Here is a 25,496-nt window from a genome sequence, read left to right on the forward strand (position 1 = left end):
TCAGCTGTCCACCGGTTAAACGCGGTTAACCGTTGACACGGTTTACCGGCGAGCGTTTGCTTTCGAAGCGATTGGTCACCGGGTCCGGGGTCCAGCTGTGACATTTCGCGCACGATCGACTCGTGCCGGTGATTATTATTGTTTTCCCGTCATTTCTTTTTCTTTTTGCCCTCCTCGTCTGAAAGTAGCCGCGCGTGCGCCCGTGACGTGGCCATGTAAGGTCTAGGCGGGGGTGCTGCTGCCTCCGCCGCTAATTTTAGTACGTCTCCAGGGTTCCTGGAGTCGTCGGCGAATCGGCAGCTGGTGATTCAAGAACCTAGCCTTGCACGTGGGTACGTGTCTCACCGTTCACGCGCGACGGACATCCCCCTTCTTGTTTCTCGTTCTCGAAGGAGGTCGACGTGTCCACTCCGGGCCCGGTCCAGATGTGCAAGGCATCTGATGTCACCCGATATTTAGTACCGTTGCCTGGAACACCGCTCCAGATCATCGGCTGAATCATCCTAGGACTCGGATTCACGCGAGTCGTAAAATCGACCACTTCACGCGACGCGGTGGTCCGGTCCCGCAAGAACACGTTGAAAATGGTACCTGATTCCTATCCATCAGCCCAAGATCGAGAGAGTTATGGGCACTCTTCAACAAGTTCTACTTAACTCTTTATGGTCCAAATCGTCCCGTCTCTTTCATCTCAGAACCAGCTACAGTATCCTATAATTCAAATTATTCACCCTCCAGATATACTTAGTTATTCCTCCATTTGTCTCTACGACAGCACTCGAATGTTTTGCACACTATTTCTGAACACATAGAACTTTCATCTATCGAAGAAGAACAGCCGGAACGTAAACTGTTTATTTCCGCTAACCTGATAAAAAATTGTTTCGAACAAAAGTTGGTCAGTAATGACACAAGAATAAAGCACAATAAAAACAAATTGGCAGAAAGGTTTTTATGTACTGAGAAAGTGAAGATCGCTGCAATTTTTGTTCAGTAACATTGCGTATTTGTCATTAGTCACTGTACTTTCGTATCCTCTTTAAAAAAGTATTAACACTAGGTTTACGGGACCCGTCAAAATGACGGGTTCCAATATTTTTAATTTACGATTATTGAGATTGTGAAGATCCATCTACACTACCGGCCAAAAGTAATTGACCACATATAAAAATCGCACAATTTTCTTAAAATTGAACCAAATGGGTTGAGATTTCTTGACACGTTAAATGACAAAGTTTACTAAGTGACGGGTAAACGAAATGTTGAAAAAATTGGTATTGGTCGAAATTGCGAAGAAAAAAGTTAAAGTAAATTTTTTCAACTTTTTTATCTAAGCCTGTAATGAAACTTTAATCAATACGTTTTGTAGATCTACGTTAATTATGTGTATGGTGAAAATTTCATCTAAATCGGTGAACGTTGCTATGAGCAATAAACATTTCAAGATGAGAGCTTAAGAATGAAAGTCGCAGATATTCGGCATTGTCAAGGAATTTCACCCTTATGTGATCACATCTAAATGTTTATAACTCATAACGATATTAACCGATTTAGATGAAATTTTCACCATACAGGTAGTGTACGTGGAATTACTCAATCAACTTATTTCCTTAGGTATATATTATTTAAAAAATGGCTGAAAACTTGGATAGACACATTCTTCTTACTTTGATAAAGTAATGTAAAATACTCAGTTTTAATGCTCCGTAAACCTAGTGTTAATGGTCTTGGGTCGAAAACGGATTAGTTTAGAGGTTATTAATTTTCTGCCGCCTCACATGAGAGTTCGAACACCGTGCGTCGGTGAAAATGGCGAATGGGACCCATTAACCCCGACAAATCAAAGGAAGAAAGAGGAAGGAAACGAGGCAGCGCGCGTCTCTTCGCGACGACGGAGCCAAAGGGGAAAGAAGAAGAGGGCGAAAGAGATCTGGCGGCGGCTGGTGCAGCGGATGTTTGAAGCTGCTGAAAGTGAAGCGGTGGTTCCTTTCGCGTTCTTTCTCCGTCTTTCCTGCTGCGTTTCCTTCGTCAGCTAACCACGATCGCGGGTAAAACACAACACGGTCCGCGGAGGAAGCACCTCGGCGGATGTGATGTTTAGGACACGGGTCCCGAACAAAAAATCTTCACCGTATAAATAGGCTACAGTGGTCGGTACCGCTATTGCCGGTTAACTTTTGACCCACATATTTCCACCGATTGTTTGTGGACGCACCACCATACTTTTTTCCTCTTTCGATTTCCTCCGGGCTTTCCCCTTTTCGTCCCAATAACTTTCGTCCCAAACTAATCGTTCTCTGGTTATATCAATCACTGGGTACAGTGGGTGACATGAGATAAGGGGAACCACTTGCGCGATTTGACATTAACACTAGAACTACTAATACAGGGTGTCCCAAAATAATGTATACACAGTTTGAATGATTATAGTTACATTATCTCCAATGAATTACACCCTGAAGAGAAAGAAAAATCAGAAAGTTGTAACCCGTTAAACAGTGTATACATTTTTTGGGACACCCTGTAGATGTATATTGCTGTGGAATAATGACAAGACCGTACCTGTTCAGACTTCATACAATTTTGATTATGTGTGCTTCAATGAAGATATTCATTTTTTAAAAAAACATTTTTATAATTTCAGTAATTGTCGGAGAAACAATTAGGAACTTCTTATTTTGATTGGTTCGGTAGAGCTACACTGAATTCTTTATCAATTTCGTAAAATTATAAAGAAAAGAAATAAATGTTTATATAGCTCCTCTATCTTGCGATTAATACTTTTATAACTAAGTCTTTTATATTTAAAACGACAGAGACGATATTTTATGGAGAAATTTAACTGAAAAATACCCGAGAACAAAGAGATCAGTAGACACACGAGTCCTTACATAAAAGAATTCTGCGAAAATAAAATAAAAATTACGAAGTTATATTTACAGACAATTGAAAAACGGTACATCGCGGTGTTTGCTAATTTTACGTTAAAACTCATTTTTCAAAATATTGGGAAGAAGCCAATTGTCAATTAAGAGGCACAAATGTTTCGTTGACTTTCAGTGTGCTTCTCGCAGAAGCCGAGGATAACGACTCTAATAGATCTTTAACCTTTTCTCATCTAACGTACAGTTATAACCGGCATCTGAAAAATAAGCTGTCGTTACCAACGCCGACTATTACCGGCATCTTGGAGACGCGAAGACGGTAAAGTTGAAATACACGAGTCTTCCAGTTTCAAAATAGATCAAAGCTAATTAGATTGTTAATTCTAAGCAAACGTGTTAATTACCGTGGTTTTAGGATCAATTCTACCGTGGCGAAAGGGTCGAACGCTTTCGTAACACGATCGCCGTAAAGAACCACGCACTTGTTGGTCTGTTTCTGCTCAGGTTTCGGAGGCCAAATCGTTTGTGACCCACAACCTGCTGCGTGAAAACCGATCGCGAAGCAGTCACTTGTTGAAACTCGTTCGAAAATGATTTAGTCATATCATTGAAATTGTAACGTCAGACCATTTATGTTGCTTAATCTTCCGTCTCTATTATTTCGATTCCTTTCCTGTTTTTACCATTTTATTTTTGTTCATTCGTGTTTTAAGTGAACACTTTTAATAAGTCTAATAAGGTTTGAAGGATGTAAAAATCAAAGTCCATCAAGATCCCAAAGGACACATGAGATATCAATAAATAATAATAATTAGACTGCGAATTTTTATGCAAAATAAAAATTATTTTATTTTGTTTTGTCTTAATAGTTTTGGCGAGCTGAAAATAATACAACAATATTTAAAAATTTGTTTAATGTTCTTATTCTTTTGCATTTGGTCTACCCATGTTTGTCATAAATGCGTACAATCCGCAGTTTAATAATAATAAATATAAATACTAGCGCTCTAATCGCGAGTAACGAGCACACTAATGTTTAAAATGTCAATGTAAGTAGTTCCAAAGATGTAAGAAGCAATAAAAAAAAAAATTAAAAAATAGTAGAAACGACTCAAGTGTATCTTGCGGCAGTCGATTAGCATGTGGTTAGAATATATGTACGGGCCGACGAAGTTTATTATCCAATTCGGTGAGGCCAAAGGAATATGCGTCGCGTGGATGCAGTTGGACGTGCTCGACACGTGGTTGTCGATATTCGAGGCTCCTGCCGAGAAACACAGACCTCCCAGTGTCATCCGACCACCATGTGCACGAAACCTCGGTGAAGTCCCTCTCAGGTTTTCGAATCATCTTGTATTTGTCTTCGGTATCACCGAAACCGAATGGTGTGTTAAAAAAAAAAAAACAAAAAGGAGACGAGAAACCGTTCGAAAGACCAACGCACGGTTTACACCTCCTCGGTGTGCCCGGTGGACATTTAAATAGATCCTTCCCGAACAAGTGCATGCGGAGCACTCCGCGGGAGAGAATTCGAATAATCTTCTTTTTTTTCCCGACAGATGATACGAAAACGACACGTGATAACTGACCCTGTCGCTCCACGTGCGACAAGTGAAGAAACTATACTCTTTTTTTGTAATGTTAACTTAATAAATAAAGATATAGATTTGTAAAATAGTAGGGTAATGTACAATAAGGGACCCGATTACTGTGGGGGTACAAATTATTCTGTCTATATTAATTATACTTATTTTTAATAAGAATGTTAAATAAAGAACATAAAGAATATTAAAGAAGAGATATTACATTTTTTTCATTAGAATCAATTAATATAGATGTTATATATCTCTTTTTTAATATTCGTTATGCTTTAAAAATAAGTACAATTAATATAGGCACAATATTTGGATCCCTTACTCTAGATAAATATAAATTTACTCTAAACAGAACAGTCATTAATGCCAAGGTACAGAAGCTGTATAGACATTTATTTCTTTTCTTGATAACTCTAGTAAGTTAAAAATGATATAGAATTTTAAAATTTTTCAAATGTATTTACTGTTTTGCAGTCGATCTACACATTTTTTCTATTATTATAATTACTCATATACTTGATGCAAACATATTTTCATAAACGATAAAGATAGATGCAATGATAATATTCGTGATACATGAAGAAAATTAATATAAAAAGCAATATGTTTGCTTTTTTATGATGTACAGAATCAAAAATGTCACTGAAAAGGATGAATTATCTTCAAATGTTGGAGTTTGTTTCGCAATTTTTATCATCACCATCAAAATTTGAAGTATTAAAAAGAGTTCTAATCCTATAGTGTGTTACTTAAATGTTTGTATAATAGTTTCATAGTTATTATTTTATATTTAGTTAAAGCATTTATCATTTTATTGGTCTATTTTTTTAAATAACATTAACTGCTTTATTGTATGTATTTGTCCAACATATATACAATACTATTTTTCGTTCTTAATATACGCCCAAAATAATATTTCAATAATCATGTTCACGATTTTATTTTTTGCTAGAGGTGTATCTACATATAGCAAAAATGAGAATAATTTTAAGGTATATTGAGTTTTTACAAACCGTGTAAATATTAGAGAAAGCCTTCGGTAGCTATATTTTCCATTGCACCTGTCACCTGCTCTTATTGCTTGACCAATTGATGCAAACACGAGTGCAGCACGCGGCTAAAGTGCACCACAAGCACGCTCGGTTCTTGTGAACATGATACCCTTGTTTTTACGACGTTCTTCGCGTGGCACATGCCTCTCGAAAGATTGCCAATTCTTTTTCTTAGAAAATTTACGCATTTAAATTCTCATTATGATCATTTATTTTTTTAATTAATATGTACGAGTGAAAGATGCATGACTATTCAGAAATCGAAAGACTGAAACATCATAGTTTTCATGTCTAGAACATCGTACAACCACTTTGGTCGAAATATCATGTTCAATTTGTGTAAAAAGTGATATCCCTCAATTCTATATTGAATCTAAAAATAAATAATGCCACATTTTTGTAAAAACTTGAATAATTAGTGGAATAGTAAATGTATAATCGAATAAGCGAACACAGTACTCCAAAACAAAATTGTGTTATTTACACTTAATTAATTATAATAATTACAAGTCATCAACACCCAAACCCTTCAACCTCAGGCCAATTTTGGTTCATGTAAACTTTTTATATTATATGTATGAAGATTTAATTTATTTTTGCAATGATTTACAATAAAAATTGTATACGAAAGCGTAATAATTATATATACATAATGCGAAAGTTCAATAAAAACATATTCTATTCTATTCAAATGAATGAATGAGTTGAGAACAGAAAAAGGGATGTTATTCAGAATTCAAAAGATTTTATACGATTACAAACGATTTTATATTTGAAAATTCTGAATAAAAATTCGTCCCGTTTATTTAATTCATAAATATAAAATATTAATATAGTAACTTACGTCAACAGGATAATGAGGGGGATAATTGGAGTTCGCAGTGACGTAAAAGAAAACGCTGACTGTAACTTCTGGTTCAGGATAAGCAGGGGTTGGTACACTCCAAACAGCTTCATATGTGTAAATGTCTGAATGCATGCTGCGTTGTAGGCCAATAAAAATTGGATGAAACATCCAATCTTGTAAAAGCTACAGCAACGTACAAGTCATGTGGTTTAAATAGTCTTGAAACATTTTCTGTCCAAATATGTATATAGTAACAAATATCCTACAAATATCTACGAAATTGTTAACGACACCAACAAATATTGCAAATATAAATTAAATGTTTTCGAGTTACGTATAATCTGCTCGAATATTTTTTATAAAAAAATTTTGTAACATATGTGATGTTATGAACATGTAATGTTATGAAGTTATATAAATACAAAAATTCAAATCAACTCTGTGAAATGGTTGGTTCCTGAGGTCATTTGTAGCGTCATTTCCTTTGCAAAAATATCTGCCTCGGCTTTGTTCAGTTATTAACGAAAAACACGGACTTACAAAAAAAAGTCCTATATCGTATTATTAGTTATTATCGTTATATAATTAGTACTGGTAATGCATTCCATGATTCCATTTCCTTAATCAAACTGTTCAGACCACTTTGCATTGCGAGGTCTCCACAAGTGGGCCATATAGTTCCAAACTGACCCATTTGTCGCATACACTTTCCGGTATAGTCATCATAAATAATCGCTCCCTGGTTAGTTTATTAACAATGTTTCAGTATTATATCTGACAAAATTCTGTGGTTCTGTTGGTAATCGTTGCAATACATATATTTCATACAAACCATGTTATCAATCACTTCCATAGTATGTTGAACCATAGTTTGAACAAGACTTTCGCAAAAATTCGGTATGGTAAGGAAATGGTCATAAAGATTACAACTACCGCTTTCGATCCGGTGAGTGAACGTAGCAAGTTGATTATCAAACATCATTTTCTAAAGGAAACGTAAACGGTTAACAAGAATACATCATTATCTAAATTTTCGATAGTTTATTTTGTCGAAGAATTACGTACATTTGTCTTTGCAATCGTGTTAAAAAAAGAAGCGTTAAAATCGTCGCTAACGCGCTTCCACTCGTGCGTGTTTATCTATTACTGTGACGACTACTCATGACATACATACATACATACGTCTATAGTTGTATACAACATAAGAATATACGGGTAAAACGCACGCACAATTAAGTTAGACGAAGACTCGAATTTAGACAAATAGTTGTTTATAATATTATATTGAAACTTATTGTTACGAGTTAGCAGTCGCTCTTCAAGTTATTAGCATGATCGTGTTGTAATCGGGCAGCCTTCGTCGATGCTTCCAAGCCCGTCACGGCAGCGAGAACTTGAAACAAGCTTCCCATCAGTCTACTAAATATCTCTGACATCTCTTCGTCTTTCCGTGTCACCACAAAAATATCTATAACAGGAATCATAACAATTAACTACGTTAATATTGCTATTTCTAATTTTATGGTACACTATTCAAGGGTTTTCATCAATGAAGCGACAGATCCACATTTTACAAAATTTTCCTTATACAGTTCACTTAATGTTGACCCCGACTGTATATCCTATATTAGGAAAAATGTGATATTTAACTAAATATAAAAAGGAATAAGCTCCAAATAATAAGAGGCTCTTCGAGGCACCTCCTTATATTTCATTGATTACTTAATGTTTAATCGCTCTGTAACAAATTCAGCAATTCCTTTAATTCCCCCAAAAAATGTTGGACTCGCATCAAGTGTCATTCATTCTTACCAGATCTGTCTTGCCCTAGGTATTTGCAATACATGTTAACTGCAGTCGTCACGTCATCGTCATCGTGGAAGGGATCTCCAGGCCACTGAGCTCTGTGCAGCCTTACAGCCTCGAGTGCAGGACACCATCTGGCATTTCTGAGTAACTCCGCGACACGGGCAACTTCTTCAACGGCGCCTGCTCCAGGTAAGGGACTGGGACTAGGCGTTGGGGTCGGTGTGCCTCTCTCACTTTCGGTACTCTCTTCGAGCGCTCTACTCAAAGCACTCTTCATGCTCGCAATTTCCGTAGATATATCTTGAAGCGGGATTTGCACGTTCTTCGCGGCATTCATTAACGTACCCAACATCTTATTTGAAGCTTCGATTAGAAGCAGAAGTTGAAGATGAAGCTTATAAAGTGCTCTACCCAGGTCCAAAAACATTTCCTCAAGGCCCGCCTCTGTTGTATGACCGCCGCCCAATGCTTGGAGCTTTACTGCTGCTTTGGTAGCTTCCAAACACTGAATGAAATATATTATTAATATTTTAAATATCTGATAAGTGCTTACTAGATTTTCAGGTTCTCGCACACCTCTAGTGCTTACTCATTGAAACACTTACTTCCGTAGCATGATCCTTTTTATCTAAGAACGTCTCTAAGTGCTCCTGAATCTCTAGCATCCCAAACCGTAACGACTCGTTCAATCTTTGATTCGCAAATATACCGATAGAAAACCAAATCAACGGTGGCTCAGCTTTCGAGCTGAGCAAATCGGCGTGACTAATTAAATGATAACCTAATTGAGTGGAAGCGGGACTGCCGTTACACAATAAGGCACTGGCTTCTCGCGTGAGAGTAACAGACTTACTGCTCACATCCTAATTGACAACAAGAAAAATACGTAACGATAAAGAACACATCATAACCCTAATAGCGTATAAGTTAAAAATACGTCGTATTTACCCTTAGAATTCTACTTAATAGTTGGAAAAAGTCTAGCGTGTTGTATAGAGATTGCGTGACAAGGTTTTGAATTTGTTGCCGCCACATTTCTTCAGCATCGTCTCGCACGACTTGTCTAAAAGGCATCAGTGCTGAAAGATTTGGTGATGCGTTACAGGGAGTTACATCCCCTAAATCTCCAGCGCTGGAGCCACTGCAAACATGCGATGTATATAAGTAAAGTACTACTTTTCTATGCTCTAAGTGGAAACTTACGATGTGTCAGACCTTGTCGACGAATCATGACGGGTGCGGGTCGGCATTAACGAAAGTGAAGATGGAGGGAACATTCCAGGAATATTATGTGCCTCCTGGCCTGCTCCCGATCCACCAGGTACTTCGTCTAAAGGTGATTCCGAACCAGCTTCGTCATCTGATGATTCCTCGGCGACTCCTCGCTGGAATTTCAATATTGTATTAGTTGGCATGACGCCAATTAATTTACTACGTTCTTACTAAATTGCGGAAAATTTAGACACCCTCAGAAACAAATTAAAAAGAATTTTCCCTTAGCAATATATTTAACGCGTAAATGCGTAAATGTCCACGATCGAATTATTATCGACTTTTTGGACCACTTTTTTGATTTTCGCGGATCACTTAAGGGGTTAAATATTAAATTCACTTACTCGACTAGTATGTTTACTCGATGACTGTGTTTTCTCGCTTAAACTTTCCTCAAATTGTTTCAGACTTGACTCTCTTTCTTCCCCTTCACTCAGAGGGCGTCTCCTCACTCCCCAATTGAAATTATCAGTACTTTCGCCCTGAAAATTAATAAATAATTTATATCAACTGTTTTCAAAGACGTGTAAAGGAATATTTGCAACGAAAATTGTTTACCTCGACGCTTTCGCTCTCATACTCCAGGAAATCGAAGTCCTTGAATACACCAAACTGCTCGTCATCCCTCCTCGAGCCTCCGCTCAAATCATTGTTTGCCCCGGAAACTTCTTCAGTCGAGGAAGCCATGGATGATTGTCTTTCCATTAAATCTGAACTTTGACTGAATATCACCTGTATTACAAATACACGCTTTTAGTTTACTAACATGGAACAGAGGAAATGTAGCAACAGGATTCTTGTTGGAATGACGTTTTCACTTTTCGCTCTTTACTATGTGACAATGTCGTGAATTGTAGCAATTATAGTGCATGTATGTGTGTTCAATATAAATCGATTTACACTGATCTTATTTGCATAGTTGCTGATATAGCGATTGTTCAATAGTTACGACAAATACACACGTACGATGTATTCTGATACAGTTTGCAGTTCTCATACGATTCACATGCTATATAAAAAATCTACTGCGCATCAATAATCCTACAACAAAATGAGACTAGACGAGAGTTCTTCGTCTCCAACGGTTTTGTGCAATTTGAAACATTTGTACGAAGCGTATTAAAGCGTGGATATACTTGTACCGATAAGACATCACATACGAGTAAAAACAAACAGTTTTGTACTCTCGTGAAAATGAGTGCGGACTGCATTTAAAGAAACCTGTTACCTTGCTATATAAGGTCATTGAACTAATGTGTTCATCCTAAAAAGGGGTACATAACGAAAATCAGTCTTAATAGATGATATGATTGCTAGGAAAACTACTGAATAGAAACGTATAGTCCAGATATATATTTGAAAACGCTTGCAAACGCGTAACAACTTACAGATGGGCTCTTTGGTAGTCCAACACGTTGTCCGCATGTTGTTAGAAGATTCACCAAGCATTCTCTGACGCGTCCCTAAACAGAAAGCATTGTTAGATTCGATCATCGACAGATATTTTTTTAATATTATTGGTAATCATCGAACCTGTGACATCCATGGCCGTTTCCAACCAGCAACCGCATTACTGTCAGCTGGCGACAGTGATACCGAACATCGGGGAGAGCTAACTGACTTTTCCTCTACACCTTGACGTATTAGCCAACGTCTACCAATTACAGGTGTTTGAGACAAGTCAAAAGTGAAATCCATAGTCCTTCCTATTTAGAAACACATCGCGTTAATTAAGCGTAATATTAAACTCTCCTAAATCGAAAATTTTAACAAACAAAAATGAAACAATAGTATCACAATATAATTGCGACAAAGTGCTTTTTACCTTTATTTCAGACAAAAAATATTTGAAAGTTTGATAAAGTTTGTCATAGAAGATTGAACAAAAAAATGTCTAAAATGACTATACATAGTAAATTTTGATTAAAAAAATAACAACTGTATTTTCTGAATATTTTACATTTTCTTCTTATTATTATTTTTATCGCAACCTGTGCATCATTGAATAAGCGATCCATGCAGTGAACGTGATCCGCATTGTAAGAGGAAAAAAAGAACTTAATGACTTCAATACATTTATATTCATGCAACATGTAATTCTTAAGGAGCATCGTTTTACCGGGCAGTTCTTTTTTGGTAAATATCTCGGTATCGGTGAAGCTCGGATGCGGAGACGCTAAAGAAGATTCCCAAGATGAGCCATGCACTGAAGTAGGTGGTGCTACTAAAGTCGACGATCTCGTGACTACCAGTTTTAATATTTTAAGGGCCTCTTTCCAGTGTGGACCCTAGTATTATATCATAACGTATCAACTACTCGCACAAAACATTTCCAAATACAGTACATCTTTGTTATACGTAAACTACGGATACAATTTCAATATTATTCCATCATCTTTAGAGACTAGTGAAATAACTACATGAAAAATAACTTTTGATTTTTGTTAAACTATTACGAATTTTCGGTCGCGTGAAATGGTTCCATAACAAAGAAATGCTGTATCAAATACAACTTGCTACGATTTAAAGGAAACCGTCATACCTCGACGTATTTTGAAATCACTCTGAGAAGCTCGGTGTTGATTGGTTGCGCAGCTTGTGAAGCCAAGTCAACGTAATGCAACATACAATGTATAATACTAAGCACGGGCAACGCAACGCTTCCTGGACCTTTTTCCAACACTTCCACCAGGAAGGCTAGCATGTTGAAACTTAGATGGGCATACGTGTCATACAGATACTTGACAACGCACTTTGTCCATTGGAAACTTTCTTTGCTAAAAGTACGTCGACTGTACAGTGTCATGACGGTGCCTAAGTTCTCTAGTTTCTTCCCCTTTTCAGCGCTCACCTGTTAGAAAGAATATTTCGTATTTAGATGTTGAAACAGACATTATACAATAATAGTTATGAATGATTTAATGCGTTTAAAATATCATAGTTACTTGTGCAATGTTCTCAGCACTTCTGATGCACAATTCATTAGCATCCTCGTAATTTAGAAGCATATAGGGGAGCAGTGACACAACATTCATTGGAAATGCGAGACTCTGAGTAGGATCAACGACCGGCAAGTCCAATAAAGGGGTGAACTGCGACAGTAAGGTAACCACTGGTTCATATGTGTTCGGGCTAGTGCACCCTTTCAATAGCAGTGCGTGTACACCGGGAAACGAAGTCCATCTTAGTTGCTGTTGCAATTTTTCCACTTTGTCCCTAGCATCTGGCCGGTCTAATGGTAATCTATGAAGTACACGACTCAGTAATCTCAGTGCCAAAAGAAATTCATGTTCGTAATCTGATTCGAGTAGAGATACGGATAGCCAAAAGAGTTGTGCCAGAATTGTCATTTTATCGTCCTGCGTTGCTGAGTCGCCTAATAGCTTCAAGGACTGAGCTGATCTTGATCGGGAAAGGTTAGAATTTGGATATTTGTTACACCTGTTGTCCAATTCTGTACCAAAGAGAAAAATTATACTGTAAAATAGACCAAATACAAGATAATATGGTAATCAAGAAGCTTATTAAAAGGCTTCCAGTGGCTAAATGTTGATCTCACACAATAAATGATTACAAACCTTTTATTTCACTGGTTGCCACATTACCACCACTTGATTTTTTCATACAATAACTGACTGAATAACTAGTGCTTCGTGTGTGACCGCCTTGATTCAGATGCGAGAACATATGAGGACCAGCCGGATATCCATTGCCTCCTCCTGGACTACGTTTGCCACCGATCAAACAACCAGATGCTGGATCTTTGTTGTTCAAATTAGGAGTAGATTTAAATATTTCTTTCATAAAGTCCAGAGGTCGGAAATCTGACTCCAAGGAATCGACAGCTGCTTCCAGTGTCAATAATAATTCTGTCACATATCCCTGCAGAAACATTAAAAATTGGAAAACCGTAGACGTTAAAAAAAAATATGTTGAATAGACAATTGTTATTTTTAATAATTATTAGAAGATAGTGAAGATAGTACCTGCATGTCCTCGCCTTGTTCGGCAACAGTTTCTACGAGTCTGGATAAAATATCCGATAACATGCGAGATGTAATGGGAACACGTAATGCTCTGAACACCTGAAGAGATCTTCCCGCATAATGTCTAGACGAACAGGATAGACCTAATTGCAGCGCAGTTTGTGCCCACCGTTGACTGACTAGCGCATGTGGTAATGAATCTCTGAAGACTCTTAACACGTGCCGCAATAATACTGTTAGCTGTTCTGCACTGCGAACCCACCATACCTTGGCGGTCATGTCCTCATAATTCCACAGTGGTTGGTGTATTCTACCAAAGGAAAAATATTTTTAAAAAGTAACTGTAATGTCAATTACCCTTTGGAAAGTATTTCCCCATTATTGTATAGCTGCAATACTTGCAAAGCATAGAGAAAATAATTTCTACAGAACATGGACCTCTGTTAAAAACTATAGGATACCGGACACGAAAGCCTCAAATCTACGATATGTTAATTCTGTGCGTATACCTAGAAGCAAGGAAATTTATCAGAGATTTTATAACATCTTGGATCGGCATGTTAGGACCAGGTTGCGGGCCAATCCAGTTATTAGCATCATCCGGTGTAACTATGACGGGTGGTACGGTATTTGTCGATCCGGTTGCAGGTGTCCAATTGGTACAAACAGATGACTCTGAAATAATATATTAGATTGTAAACTAAGCCTTTATATTTATAATTGTAAAAAAGCAAAGATTTAGACCTATTAAGACAAAAAATATTTTGATTCCTCACCGTATGCATGTGAGTTTGAATAATCTTTGCAGTTGTCCATAACCGCCGAGTTCACATGGTTCATTGATGTCGGGGGTGTGGACATGGAATTAGGAATTGGCGAATGCGTGGGTGTTCCACTATTTGAAGGTGGAAACGGTGGCGGAGGAGGAGGTGGTGGTGGTGGCGGTGTTGAAGTGAATATGGAAGATTCGGGTAGCGGAGGTGGTGGTGGTGGCGGGGGAGGAGGTGGAGGTGGAGGCGGAGGAGAAGAAGATGGTGGTGGCGGTGAAGATGATGCTGGTGGTGTGGTCGGAGGAGGCACCGTTGGTGGGCCATACAGATAACTGTCAAACTCTGGATCAACCTCTGTGAAGTTATGTTCTAACACTGGCAGTGCTGGGGTGGAAAGGCCCAAACCCAGCTGTTCTGTCTTCGAAGCCAGCAACACTCGCGCTACACCCAGATGATCCCGATGATCTCCGAGGACAACTAACAGATTCAACAGCAGGCAACGACAGTGGTCCCTCACTAGAGGTCTCGAATGGTCCAGTCCAAGGAAAACTATGTGCAACATCAGAGGCACGTGAATGGCCCAGTCGAGTTGTATGCCGTCGACGACAACGTCAGTGAGCAACATTACGGCGATGTTACACCTGTAATGGGAGTAAAATAATCTCTCGATTCTTATTTTAGTGTAAAGCTGGATTTACATTAGTCCAGTTGCTGGATCCAGCGATTACATTCCAGTGGCTTAACGCTGGAATATTGCATTCTTGATGGTGGGGTTGAATACTCGATTGAAAAATCCAAATCATTTGATTGGATTGTTTGAGCTGGATTGAATCACTGGACTGGGATGCTACTGGACTAATGTAAACCTAGTGTATGTCCACAAGTGATACTGAATGGCGTAGTATCTGACCTGTGAAAGCCACTTATTGGCTGAGAACTGTCCGGCAGGTATTCCGTCAAAGGTGCAAAATATCCACCATATTCAGGCATCGGTAAGGGATGCGGTTGCGGAATGTCGAACTTCTCTCCACCACAAGAGATCTTCCCGTTCACTCCTACGGGACCATTGCGCGCCCCGTAGCAGGACTCGTCAGTAGTTAACTGAAATTAGATGGCGATCTCATTGACAAGTTTTGTATGTTCATTACAATATAACCATGATGATAGACGTTAGAGCAAAACTGATCATAGTACCTCCGCCTCTGTCGTAGGAGTGGACAAATCATCAGGAAGAATCGGCGGACCGCTCGCAGTCCTCGTTTTTTCGACCCTTGGGGTTTGAAATCCAGCGAGCGCCCGTAGCGCTGTATCAGATTTCGACCTGTACACCAAACAACTCGTCAATAGATCAAATATTGTGATCATTTCACTGAGAAATATGTTTTAATAGAGTTCGCATGAAACTTACCCGGTCTTAACTGGATCCTCGCCGGAGTGCCTTTTCGTATGAATGGTGCCTTTCTCGACTGCAAGGTCACGAGAGGGGTTGCCAGGATCAGCGGCCGGAGCATCGCTATGAGAAGAAGCCTTTCTCATGCTGGTTAGTCTATAAAAAGGTGGTGTCTCGGTTCTTTCAATCAGGCAATTAAGGGTTTCCACTGTTTGCAGCTCGGTCATCATTTCATCTACCAAACGATCTGGACGAGCTCTGGCTAAATACAGTACTACGCGTTTCGCCTGAAACATCAATGATCGATTAGTGACATCAATTATTATCTAATGCTTAGACCGCGGATCTTTATGCAAAATAAAAATATTGTAAGTCGATTGTAAAAGACGGAAGTTAAATAAGAATGCATGTCTTCTTCTTTTAATAATTTTCTTCAATTGCAGAGGATATCTAATGTCTTTACAGTTTGAAGTTGCGCCTAGTTATTTTGATCATAAATGCATAAACTCCGCAGTCTAATCATTTCATATGCAAAAGATTTATTACATGTGTTATTTCCTTGTAATTTGCGTATTTTTAACTGACAAATTTAGATATTGATGGAAATTTATGCTATTTACTGTTAAAAGAATGTGTTCTCAAGCAATATAAAATTTATTTTGTTAGAATGTGACAAAATATAAAGTTTCATTTATTGCTAACAAATACTTATTGTTAAAGGAAAGAAGAAACTTACGTATGGGAGTAGTTCTTGTGGAGCCATTCCCGAGACGATAATCAGGTAACGAATGATCACTTTCAAATTGTTAGGCCAACAACCGCACAAGGTTGCCCATAGTTCTTCCGTTTCTTTAGGATGCTCGTCGGAGAACTATATTAAATACAGTAACAGTACAGTACAGGTATTTATTGTGCAAGACATTTTTCTAGAATTATTATTTCATTTGACAATACCTTGGCGGTTATGTAAAATAAATTATTCAGCACCATTTCCGTTGCTTCAGCGCTGCCCCATCCTTCTCTTCTTGCTCCACCCCTTGACATGTCCGTAGCATAATACTATAGAAACATAATTTTCAAATTACACATACAAATAGTTTCAGAAAGTCCATTCTTCAATTCGTCGTTGTTTTCGGAGCAAACAATTTGTATGAACAAAACATTCAATGTAATTATCAGACTGTGGATCATTATGCAAACTCTCATTTTCATACTTAATTTTATGCAATATACGGGGAAAAACTCTTCCATTCAGTACGAAAATTCTTTGTGGTCACAGTGAAATAAAAGTATTATTAATTTCCATTCGTACACACATTTTCTTGTATTTTGGAAATTTCCATGAATGCATAAAAATCCACAATCTAGTGATTATAAGCTGTAAAACATCAATAACATTAAAAAATGTGGAAGGTACAAATACTTGAATTCAAATATAAAAGAATTAAAATAATGTATTAATCTTACGTAAAAAGATATATTAAATCATTCATGAAAAGTGAAATTAATCAACTTGATTTTTGGGAGATTCAACAACTAAACAAAAGAAAAATGGGAACCGTAATGAAAATAAGGATATGAGAAACTTGTCTTGAAATTTCTAAGGGATATATTATTATTTGCAGATAAAAGTTAGTCAATTAATTTATTTACAATTGTAGTATTCGTTTACAAACAAAATAAATAATTGAAAGGGCTAGAGGTTGTAGGGGATGAAAATAAGGGTAAAAGTGGAACACGTCGGCGGTTAAAAGTCGTTTCTGAAGCAGACCGAGCAACAGGGGGCGTAGCTCAGATGGTAGAGCGCTCGCTTAGCATGCGAGAGGTACCGGGATCGATGCCCGGCGCCTCCAAAATCTTTTTTTGCAACCTTTCACTAAAACTAGATCGCACGAAATGACCTAAGTGACACCTGAGATGCCATAAATCGAAGGGGGCGTAGCTCAGATGGTAGAGCGCTCGCTTAGCATGCGAGAGGTACCGGGATCGATGCCCGGCGCCTCCATTACATTTTTTCACTTTTAAACAAAAAATTTTATTCTCTAAAACTTTCCAAATTATACTTTAATGGAAAAAAAGAGAAGGAAAGATAGATAGATTGAATAGATCGTGGATGTTTCTACTAATTACTGTTCAGTAACAAGGATTTAATTGAAGTATGTATGTTCTACAATCTCCTTTAGTAAGCTTAAAATATTCAGAAACTTTTATTTGTCAGTTTTGCTGTTGTGAATATTATCATACATATTTTGCAAAAAATGTTTAAATCCGATCGCGATTTTAAGGGTATAGACATTTGCTTGGTAAGTAAACGTAGATATTATTATATCATATATAGGTATAGAAAAATAATAAACAGAAAAGAAAATGAAATTTTTACAGCAGATGTTAACTGTAAACCGGAAAAGAAATGCGTCGCACATTGGTCACAAAGTATTATATTTTGTAGTTCTTTTATTTGCTACGAAAATTTACAGCCATTCAGAGAATTCGATAGACGCACTATTTTAGGTGTGTAATACAGAAAAAAACAATGGCCCCATATTTATTCTAGGCAATATTATTATTACAGTAGAAAGATTATATCCAATTTCGTCATTTATAATCATAATGCCAATACAAAGATATTTCTATTAATTAAGAGACTCTTCGAATAGGTAAGCTATGTAAGCCCATAGATTTAGGTACTGTATTAATATTACTGTAACAAGTACTGATTTCAAATACTCTTCCGCTTATTATTTTAAGTATGCGAATGAGTTACCGTTGAATAAGACAATGTAATAACGGGTATGCAAATTTTGATAAAACAAAATTTTCGTGCACCCTGTTCATCCACCAAAAATTTTATTGTAACTCGTTCACAGAATGATGCAATTCCTTTCGTGGAAAGCTACAAAAAGGAATATCCAGTGGGAGAGGGACTATAGATGACCAGAATACAAATTACGTGGAAGTAGTACACAAGCGGTATACACATATTTATACTGTTAAGGGATAGTCTTTCCAAGTATGCTAGTCCAATGCATTATAAAAAGTAGATTATTCAACAACTTAAAATAGCACTTCGATTAAGTGAAATCAAAGGGGGCGTAGCTCAGATGGTAGAGCGCTCGCTTAGCATGCGAGAGGTACCGGGATCGATGCCCGGCGCCTCCAATAAAATCCTTTTTTGATCATTTTACCAAAAGATAAATAAGAAATTCAAGGTAATACTCGATTGATACTCATGAAACTCAAAATAGCCTCCCTATGAAGTTGAACCACGCCTCGGCATCTTGTCCTTTTGGAATTATCGTAAATTTCAAAATGGTATTCTTTAAAACTGAAAGACTGATGATTTCTATGATTTATATCCGTAAAACTTAAAATGGTACCCCGATAAAGTTGAGTGAAGCTTCTGTGTGGTATCCATCCAGAATTATAATTAACTCCAACATAACTGTTCTCTAAAAAATGATGAATTCTATGATTTTAATGCATTAAACTCAAAATGGTATCCAATAGATGGAGGCCTATAAAATGGTGGCCTATAAAATTGGGTTAGGACTCAGTATGGAGTCCACCTGGAATTATACTAAACTTCAAAACGGCATGTACGTTTACGAAACGTCTAGAGTAAGCCAATTGTTTCAAGGGACAAATTATTATTAAACAAAGGTGATACTATCACTCTTTACTCAAGAGTCAGGAGATCATTGGAAATAAGTGACCATATCACTCGTGTAGAGCAAAACTCATGTAGTCCAAAATTTGTGATCCCCTAAGTTAAAGTTTAACCATTTAGCATACTCGAATGAAACTTTTACGAGCATCAGTCCTGCGATTTTAAAAATCAGACTTTAAAAAGGGGAAAATGAGTGAAATGAGAAAGGGAAAAAATCCCTTCAGATTTAGAGTGAACTACAAAAGAATACGGTTCAAAATGATACGCGTACAAATACAGGACTGTGAGGCAGATATATGTAGGAGCATTTGAAGATTTCGTTTGATCCCGTTGCCAAATGTAAGGAGCAACGAAAATTGAAATCCCAAAGCAACATTTAAACAAATCGAAGGGGGCGTAGCTCAGATGGTAGAGCGCTCGCTTAGCATGCGAGAGGTACCGGGATCGATGCCCGGCGCCTCCAAAAATCTTTTTGATCCTTTCACCAAAAGTAGATCACACAGAATGCCAATAATGTCACCTGCATTAAACCAGATCGAAGGGGGCGTAGCTCAGATGGTAGAGCGCTCGCTTAGCATGCGAGAGGTACCGGGATCGATGCCCGGCGCCTCCAAAATCCTTTTTTGATCTTTTTGCCAAAAACTGAACTAAATTCGAATCTCGTCAATCTCAAATACGAACTCAGATACAGGATCAAATGCGATCGAAATTTAACATCAATCGTCTACGACCCACTTTACACGTTTGTTTAATTTCATGTGTGCCATGGCGGTCACATATCAGTGAGATTAATGCCTGGTTAAGTTCAGAAATTCATTTCTATCGAGTGATATGTTCGAATACATCGAATTTTATTAGGGAATACAAGAATAATTCATATAAAGTTTAAAATCATAAATATACGTGAACGTACCTACACGGGAACTGAAAATGTCCATCAATTGAATCGGGTCGTAGGATAGACGAAGCTTGATGATCAAGTCCTAAGAATTCGTCTTGACTTTTTTACCAAAAGTAGCTCATAAAGAAAATACAAATTAAATGTCACTGATTTAGAATTGGTACTCGAACGAAATCGAATCGAGACGCGAACAAATCTCAAAATGGTACCTGACTGTAATCAAATAAGGGATGAGAACAGAAAATGGAAGATTCGCAAGAATAGGTAAAATCAAATGTGATTTTGAAATTTGATCAATTTGATTTGGTCAGGACCTAAAATCCCGGCTCTTTTACCAAAAGTAGCACACAAGGAAAGCACAAAATGGCATTTAAAGGATAATAAACCACAGGGGGCGTAGCTCAGATGGTAGAGCGCTCGCTTAGCATGCGAGAGGTACCGGGATCGATGCCCGGCGCCTCCAAAAATCTTTTTTTGATCCTTTCACCAAATGTGGATCATACCGAGCAACAATAATGGCATCTGCATCGAACCAGATCGAGGAGGACGTAGCTCAGATGGTAGAACACTCGCTTAGCATACGTGAGGTACCGACATCGACGTCCGGTGCCTCAAAATATTTTTTTGTTTTGACAATTATCAACACTTGAAGCAATTCTGCTTATTCGACACACGTCACACATAAATAAACCTACAACGCCCTTCGAAACATCGTTCTAATTATGCCGTAGAATGTTAACAAATGACCGTTCGTGGAGGTTATATCAGGAGTCAATTTGTTAATTGGTTCTCGTTTGAAATTTATTGTAGCTTGTTGAATGCATTACCTGATAATAACTCAATGGATTAGATGGCGGCGGTACATTAGGGTCGACCAGTTCCATATTGTGCAGCCAGGGTAACAAATATTGGAGTAACAGCTGTCGTACTTCTCTTCTAGCCGTTTGAAACCTGTGCGTAATTTCTGAAAGCGATGCATAACCGATGTATATAGCGCGCGAGGGATTCGCGCATTTGTTGACGGTTTTCTTAGTGAATTATTAGTTGTATTTCCATGCGGCTGCAGCATGGTATTTAGGTCAGTCAGCCTTTCAACTCATTTCCGCGTGCACACGCATAGTTTCGAACCTCTTGTTACACTTGTGATCTTAATACTTAACACTAGACTTACGGGACCCGTGTCAACATAGCGGATTCTAAATTTGTTAATATAGTTATTTTAATTTTTTTTATTTAATTATTAAGAGTGCACGAGTGCATTCGTGAAGAGTTCAGTAGATTTATTTCTATGAGCACATATTTCAATGGCTGAAAATAAATACGTTTTTATTATTTTTATAAAGCAATGTGACATAGTCACTTTAGTGCTCCGTAAACCTAGTGTTAGACGTGTATTATTTTTATATTATTTTTTCTTTATTTTTATTTTAATTAAAAAAAAATTTTTTTTAAATGGTAAAGTGGAAGTACGTTTTTAGCGGGAACTATGCATACATAACAATGCATGAGCGAAATGGCAAATATCTTTTACGTGGAGTTTAAATATTATCATTCGATGGCATCGAACATGCTGCTTCTGAAAGTGTGTACATATTGCTGTTTAAATAATGTTGGACAACACCATTTACAATCATTTATCGAGACAACTGTTTGAGCTCTGTATGACAAAACATATTTACTATGCAAACACACAAAGTGAACCAGAGTAACTGGCATTAGGTTCAGTTATAAATGGATGAATTATTTCTAGCTGACTGGGCTAGCAAAAGGTTCGAACTGTCTAATGTGCTTGTAAGTAAGAAACTTAAAGAACGATGTGAATTGTGTTTCGAAAATTGTAAATCACTTGGACAGCTTTCATTTGTATAATTCGTTATGTACTTCAACGAATAGTAAATGAAAATTATGACTAAATAATGATTAATTAACGTATTTACAAAAGATTGTGCAATTTTTCAAGTAGGAGTTTCTAATTGGCGAATTCTAGATTTTAGATATAAAACAATTTGTTACGTAATTTTGAGAAGACTCGATATTCGCAATATTTATGCAAATTCTGGAAACACTTCTTAATACTTCCCCATCAAGATGGCGACAAAATGGCTAGTTAAAATACTCGCTTTGTTATTCGTTTATTCGCGTATTGTTATTTTTGTCTATTTTGCTTTTAGATAGTATGATAGTAAAAGAAATTTTGTTGTAAACATAATTTTTCCATAAATATGATCTTGCTGTTATACATGATACTATCATGATGATAGAATATGTGATATATACGATATGTGATATTTACACATTTCTATCCTTTCTTAACCGTTAAATCTCGGAATAACAACTATTTTAATGGACTTCAACAATAATGGACTCGTCATGTTCTTGTTATCGGCATAATAAATTAGGCGTGTTTCATTTCCACTCACAAATAAATAAACTTTTTCCTCAAGGAGACCAAGATGCGAGACATGACATATTTATTATCCACATCAAAGCAAGAATCTGATCTTTTGTATTTTCCTTCTACTGTCTTTACGGCATTCCCGTTGTTATAAACAATTCTCCATGGGTGAACAGCCTCGTACCTTAATAATAATTGCAGATGCAATCCAATTGACTCGGTCGCTTAATGAAAAATACAAGCATTTTGTGTTTTTATTATTATAATAATACGCCCAGCATATGAAGTTTTTAATCCAATCTTCTTTTTATAGACTAGTGTGTTTAAGCCTGTGAATTTGCATAAATATTTGCATTATCATTAGACTGTAGATTTTATGCATTTATGACACAAAGCGTTTTGCAATATGTAAAGAAGAAAGTTCAAAGAATATTTTAGCATTCCTTTTTAACGTAATTAACTCAAACAAAAATTGCAGAAATGAAAAGCTGAAAAATGTATCGACTTGCCTCGATTTCTCCTATAGACTGCTAAATGAGCTCATCGAGAAGGTTCTAATAAATTCAAGCACTATCGTCGCGCAGTGGGCTAGAATTCTTTGAAACCCGAAGTAAATTCATAAATCTCTTAATGATACATCTTTACTTATAAACAGGACAATTTCGGGATTTTTTTGGGGTCGAAAATTACGATTCTAGAATTATTTTTTGTTAGGATGAGAAACTACCCTTACAAGGAATGTTCATACTATCGAAACTAATTTAAGCTACTAAGCAAATAATGTCGTATAAACATGCCATCAAAATTCAAAAGTTAACAATTTATTATAAGCAAATGTTACGTGTAATAATACAATAAATTGCTTTTTTAAAAATCAATTTTGCAACTAAAAATTCTGAAAAAATCACAGTCGTGCCTACTATTAGGTAGAATGTTCATGATTTATTTCGTAATTTTACCTATAACTACCCTTAGGGGTACTGACTTGAAACATGTTACAGAGGGTTTTCCTTGGGAGCTCTATCGAATACTGTGACCAAAAATCAATTCGGTTTGGGGACACTTTTAACCATTCGGCTATACCCTTTGAATCTAATCCGGGTTTTTACGATTCCAGGCCACTGTTGTCGTCGAGTTAACAAATGAGAGAACGTGGGTTAGTAGACGAGGCAAAGAACTCACCGCTGAACATGGGCATCGTAAGTTCCGGATGTAATTGGGCGAGCTGACGCGAGAGATACATCTGATTACGACAATAAGTGGTGGACAGGAGCACGTCCAGGGTGCCGCCCCTAATTGTGCCATTCGATGATAACCCGCCGATGGGATTACTCTGTTGTCCTGGCGCGGAAGTGGCCGTCGTTGATGAGCCGGCAACGAGATCGTCCTGGCCTGGAACAGGGAATCAAATTGTATTGGACTGACGCCGCCTGATATCACTCGGAAACCGATAAACGCTGCTTCTGCGAGTATCGTTGAAACTTGGGAAAACACATCCGAGTAGCCACCTAGATAAAAAGAAATAAAACTAATGCTCCAGTACACGGGTCAAAAGTATCAAATTTTTCGTTTTCTTTTAAAAACATCTCTTGAAAATTTCTGTAATTTAGTAAGTTGCATCGAAGCCCAAATATTCTCTTTTGACCTAAAAGAAAGAATCTAATATTTGACCTAGGTCTGACCTAGGTCTAATGACATTTATTCATAGCTGACACATTCCGTTTGAGATCCTCACCGCGAACCTGAATTATGGAAACTAGTAAACCGATAACTTTCCAATCTGTCTTTGTTTGCGGTAATTAATCCTCGGTGCTCGAAGCTATTATAACTTTGACAACTTCATTATACCCAGAAATTTCATCCGACCTAGAACGTTTTCCGAACAAAAGTTAAATTGAGTGCAATTATCCGTGTTTCAAATTTCCAATATAAAATTTATAAACAGATCTATTGGGTTCGAACGAAAGTTCGGAAAAATTCAAATTCAAAGATAAAGTTAAGATATTTATTCATAGGTTTATTCAATAACACGATAAGTTACTGAAAATGGTAAAAAGTAATTAGAAAAGAATGGAAAATATGTTATTGAATAAATGAATTTTATCTTTGAATCTTCATTTCAAAACGGTACGAACAATCGTTCTAACCCAATACTAATATGAAAATTGTTTGAAACAACGATATAATAAATTTTAGTGGCACCTCAAAGTCACCGCTTGAGCGCAAAGGATTAATAATAAAATATATACAAAAATGTCGAGTGTAATGCAGTATCCTTGTGTTCGATTTTCGATTTATTTTTTCACGAGAAATGATCCATCACTGTACTACTGTTACTGGAACACCCTGTATAGTTACTGTGAAGGCCAATTTAATGTTAGGTCCTTTGCGATGCTGCAGAAACACACGGCTTTAAATCTCTTACTCGCGTACGAGGATTTCATTTTGATAAACGTCAGTTTGCGAAGAATGCCAAGGGATAACTTTATGCAGCATTCGCCTTGAAGCGTCGTAGAGGAAAGATCTTAGCATAAGTTCGTAATGTAACCGTGTACAGGCAATAACTTTCCGGTTTGCCTTCACTTCATTCACAGCAAATATAAGTTAACGCAATTAAAGTTCAAACGACGCAGTTTACCCTCTTAGTTGGTTAATTAAAATAGTCAACGTTTATTTCGTAATAAAAGTTTAACCCTCTTACTCTTCCAAAGATTCTCCCGTAGCTTCCACCCATTTTCGTTTTATATTTTAATTCGTGATCTCATATTTTGGACAAATATATCAAATTACAACCACTGAAAAATGTCAAATTTTACCCGTTCGAGAGAAAATGAGCAAATATTTATCCGATGTTCCTGAACAGTAAAAATAGTTCTCGTTTAAATTATTCGAATTATTCCGTTCACTGTTGATAGCAGAAAATATCA

The 25,496-nt window shown here is 37.1% G+C and overlaps 1 protein-coding gene and 6 non-coding genes across 15 annotated transcripts in view; 6 read left to right on the plus strand and 1 right to left on the minus strand.

Moving 5' to 3' along the window:
* Positions 1-6,939: 6,939 nt before the first annotated feature.
* Positions 6,940-25,496, minus strand: part of Fry (microtubule binding protein furry) — a 33,825-nt gene continuing 15,268 nt past the window's right edge. For 4 of the 9 annotated variants that reach the window (XM_076793327.1, XM_076793330.1, XM_076793325.1 and 1 more), the window contains 25 exons: positions 23,752-23,961; positions 21,002-21,138; positions 16,561-16,665; positions 16,343-16,477; positions 15,625-15,893; positions 15,411-15,537; positions 15,127-15,317; positions 14,223-14,857; positions 13,956-14,121; positions 13,447-13,756; positions 13,039-13,342; positions 12,406-12,914; positions 12,003-12,311; positions 11,580-11,748; positions 10,994-11,166; positions 10,849-10,923; positions 10,689-10,724; positions 10,019-10,192; positions 9,805-9,942; positions 9,392-9,573; positions 9,137-9,329; positions 8,794-9,051; positions 8,192-8,693; positions 7,212-7,847; positions 6,940-7,118 (listed from right to left, as the gene is read on the minus strand). In XM_076793327.1, the coding sequence (XP_076649442.1) occupies positions 7,684-7,847; positions 8,192-8,693; positions 8,794-9,051; positions 9,137-9,329; positions 9,392-9,573; positions 9,805-9,942; positions 10,019-10,192; positions 10,689-10,724; positions 10,849-10,923; positions 10,994-11,166; positions 11,580-11,748; positions 12,003-12,311; positions 12,406-12,914; positions 13,039-13,342; positions 13,447-13,756; positions 13,956-14,121; positions 14,223-14,857; positions 15,127-15,317; positions 15,411-15,537; positions 15,625-15,893; positions 16,343-16,477; positions 16,561-16,665; positions 21,002-21,138; positions 23,752-23,961 (5,471 nt within the window). In that variant the 3' untranslated portion in view covers positions 6,940-7,118; positions 7,212-7,683. The other 5 variants (XM_076793328.1, XM_076793333.1, XM_076793329.1 and 2 more) reach the window with 5 other exon arrangements.
* Positions 17,387-17,459, plus strand: Trnaa-agc (transfer RNA alanine (anticodon AGC)). The gene has a single exon. It is a non-coding gene; the product is annotated as a tRNA-Ala (tRNA).
* Positions 17,539-17,611, plus strand: Trnaa-agc (transfer RNA alanine (anticodon AGC)). Its single transcript has one exon. It is a non-coding gene; the product is annotated as a tRNA-Ala (tRNA).
* Trnaa-agc (transfer RNA alanine (anticodon AGC)) lies at positions 18,693-18,765 on the plus strand. Its single transcript has one exon. It is a non-coding gene; the product is annotated as a tRNA-Ala (tRNA).
* On the plus strand, positions 19,664-19,736 carry Trnaa-agc (transfer RNA alanine (anticodon AGC)). The gene has a single exon. It is a non-coding gene; the product is annotated as a tRNA-Ala (tRNA).
* Trnaa-agc (transfer RNA alanine (anticodon AGC)) lies at positions 19,814-19,886 on the plus strand. The gene has a single exon. It is a non-coding gene; the product is annotated as a tRNA-Ala (tRNA).
* Trnaa-agc (transfer RNA alanine (anticodon AGC)) lies at positions 20,565-20,637 on the plus strand. Its single transcript has one exon. It is a non-coding gene; the product is annotated as a tRNA-Ala (tRNA).

Source organism: Halictus rubicundus, chromosome 9 (genome assembly GCF_050948215.1).
Source record: "Halictus rubicundus isolate RS-2024b chromosome 9, iyHalRubi1_principal, whole genome shotgun sequence".
NCBI lineage: Eukaryota > Metazoa > Arthropoda > Insecta > Hymenoptera > Halictidae > Halictus > Halictus rubicundus.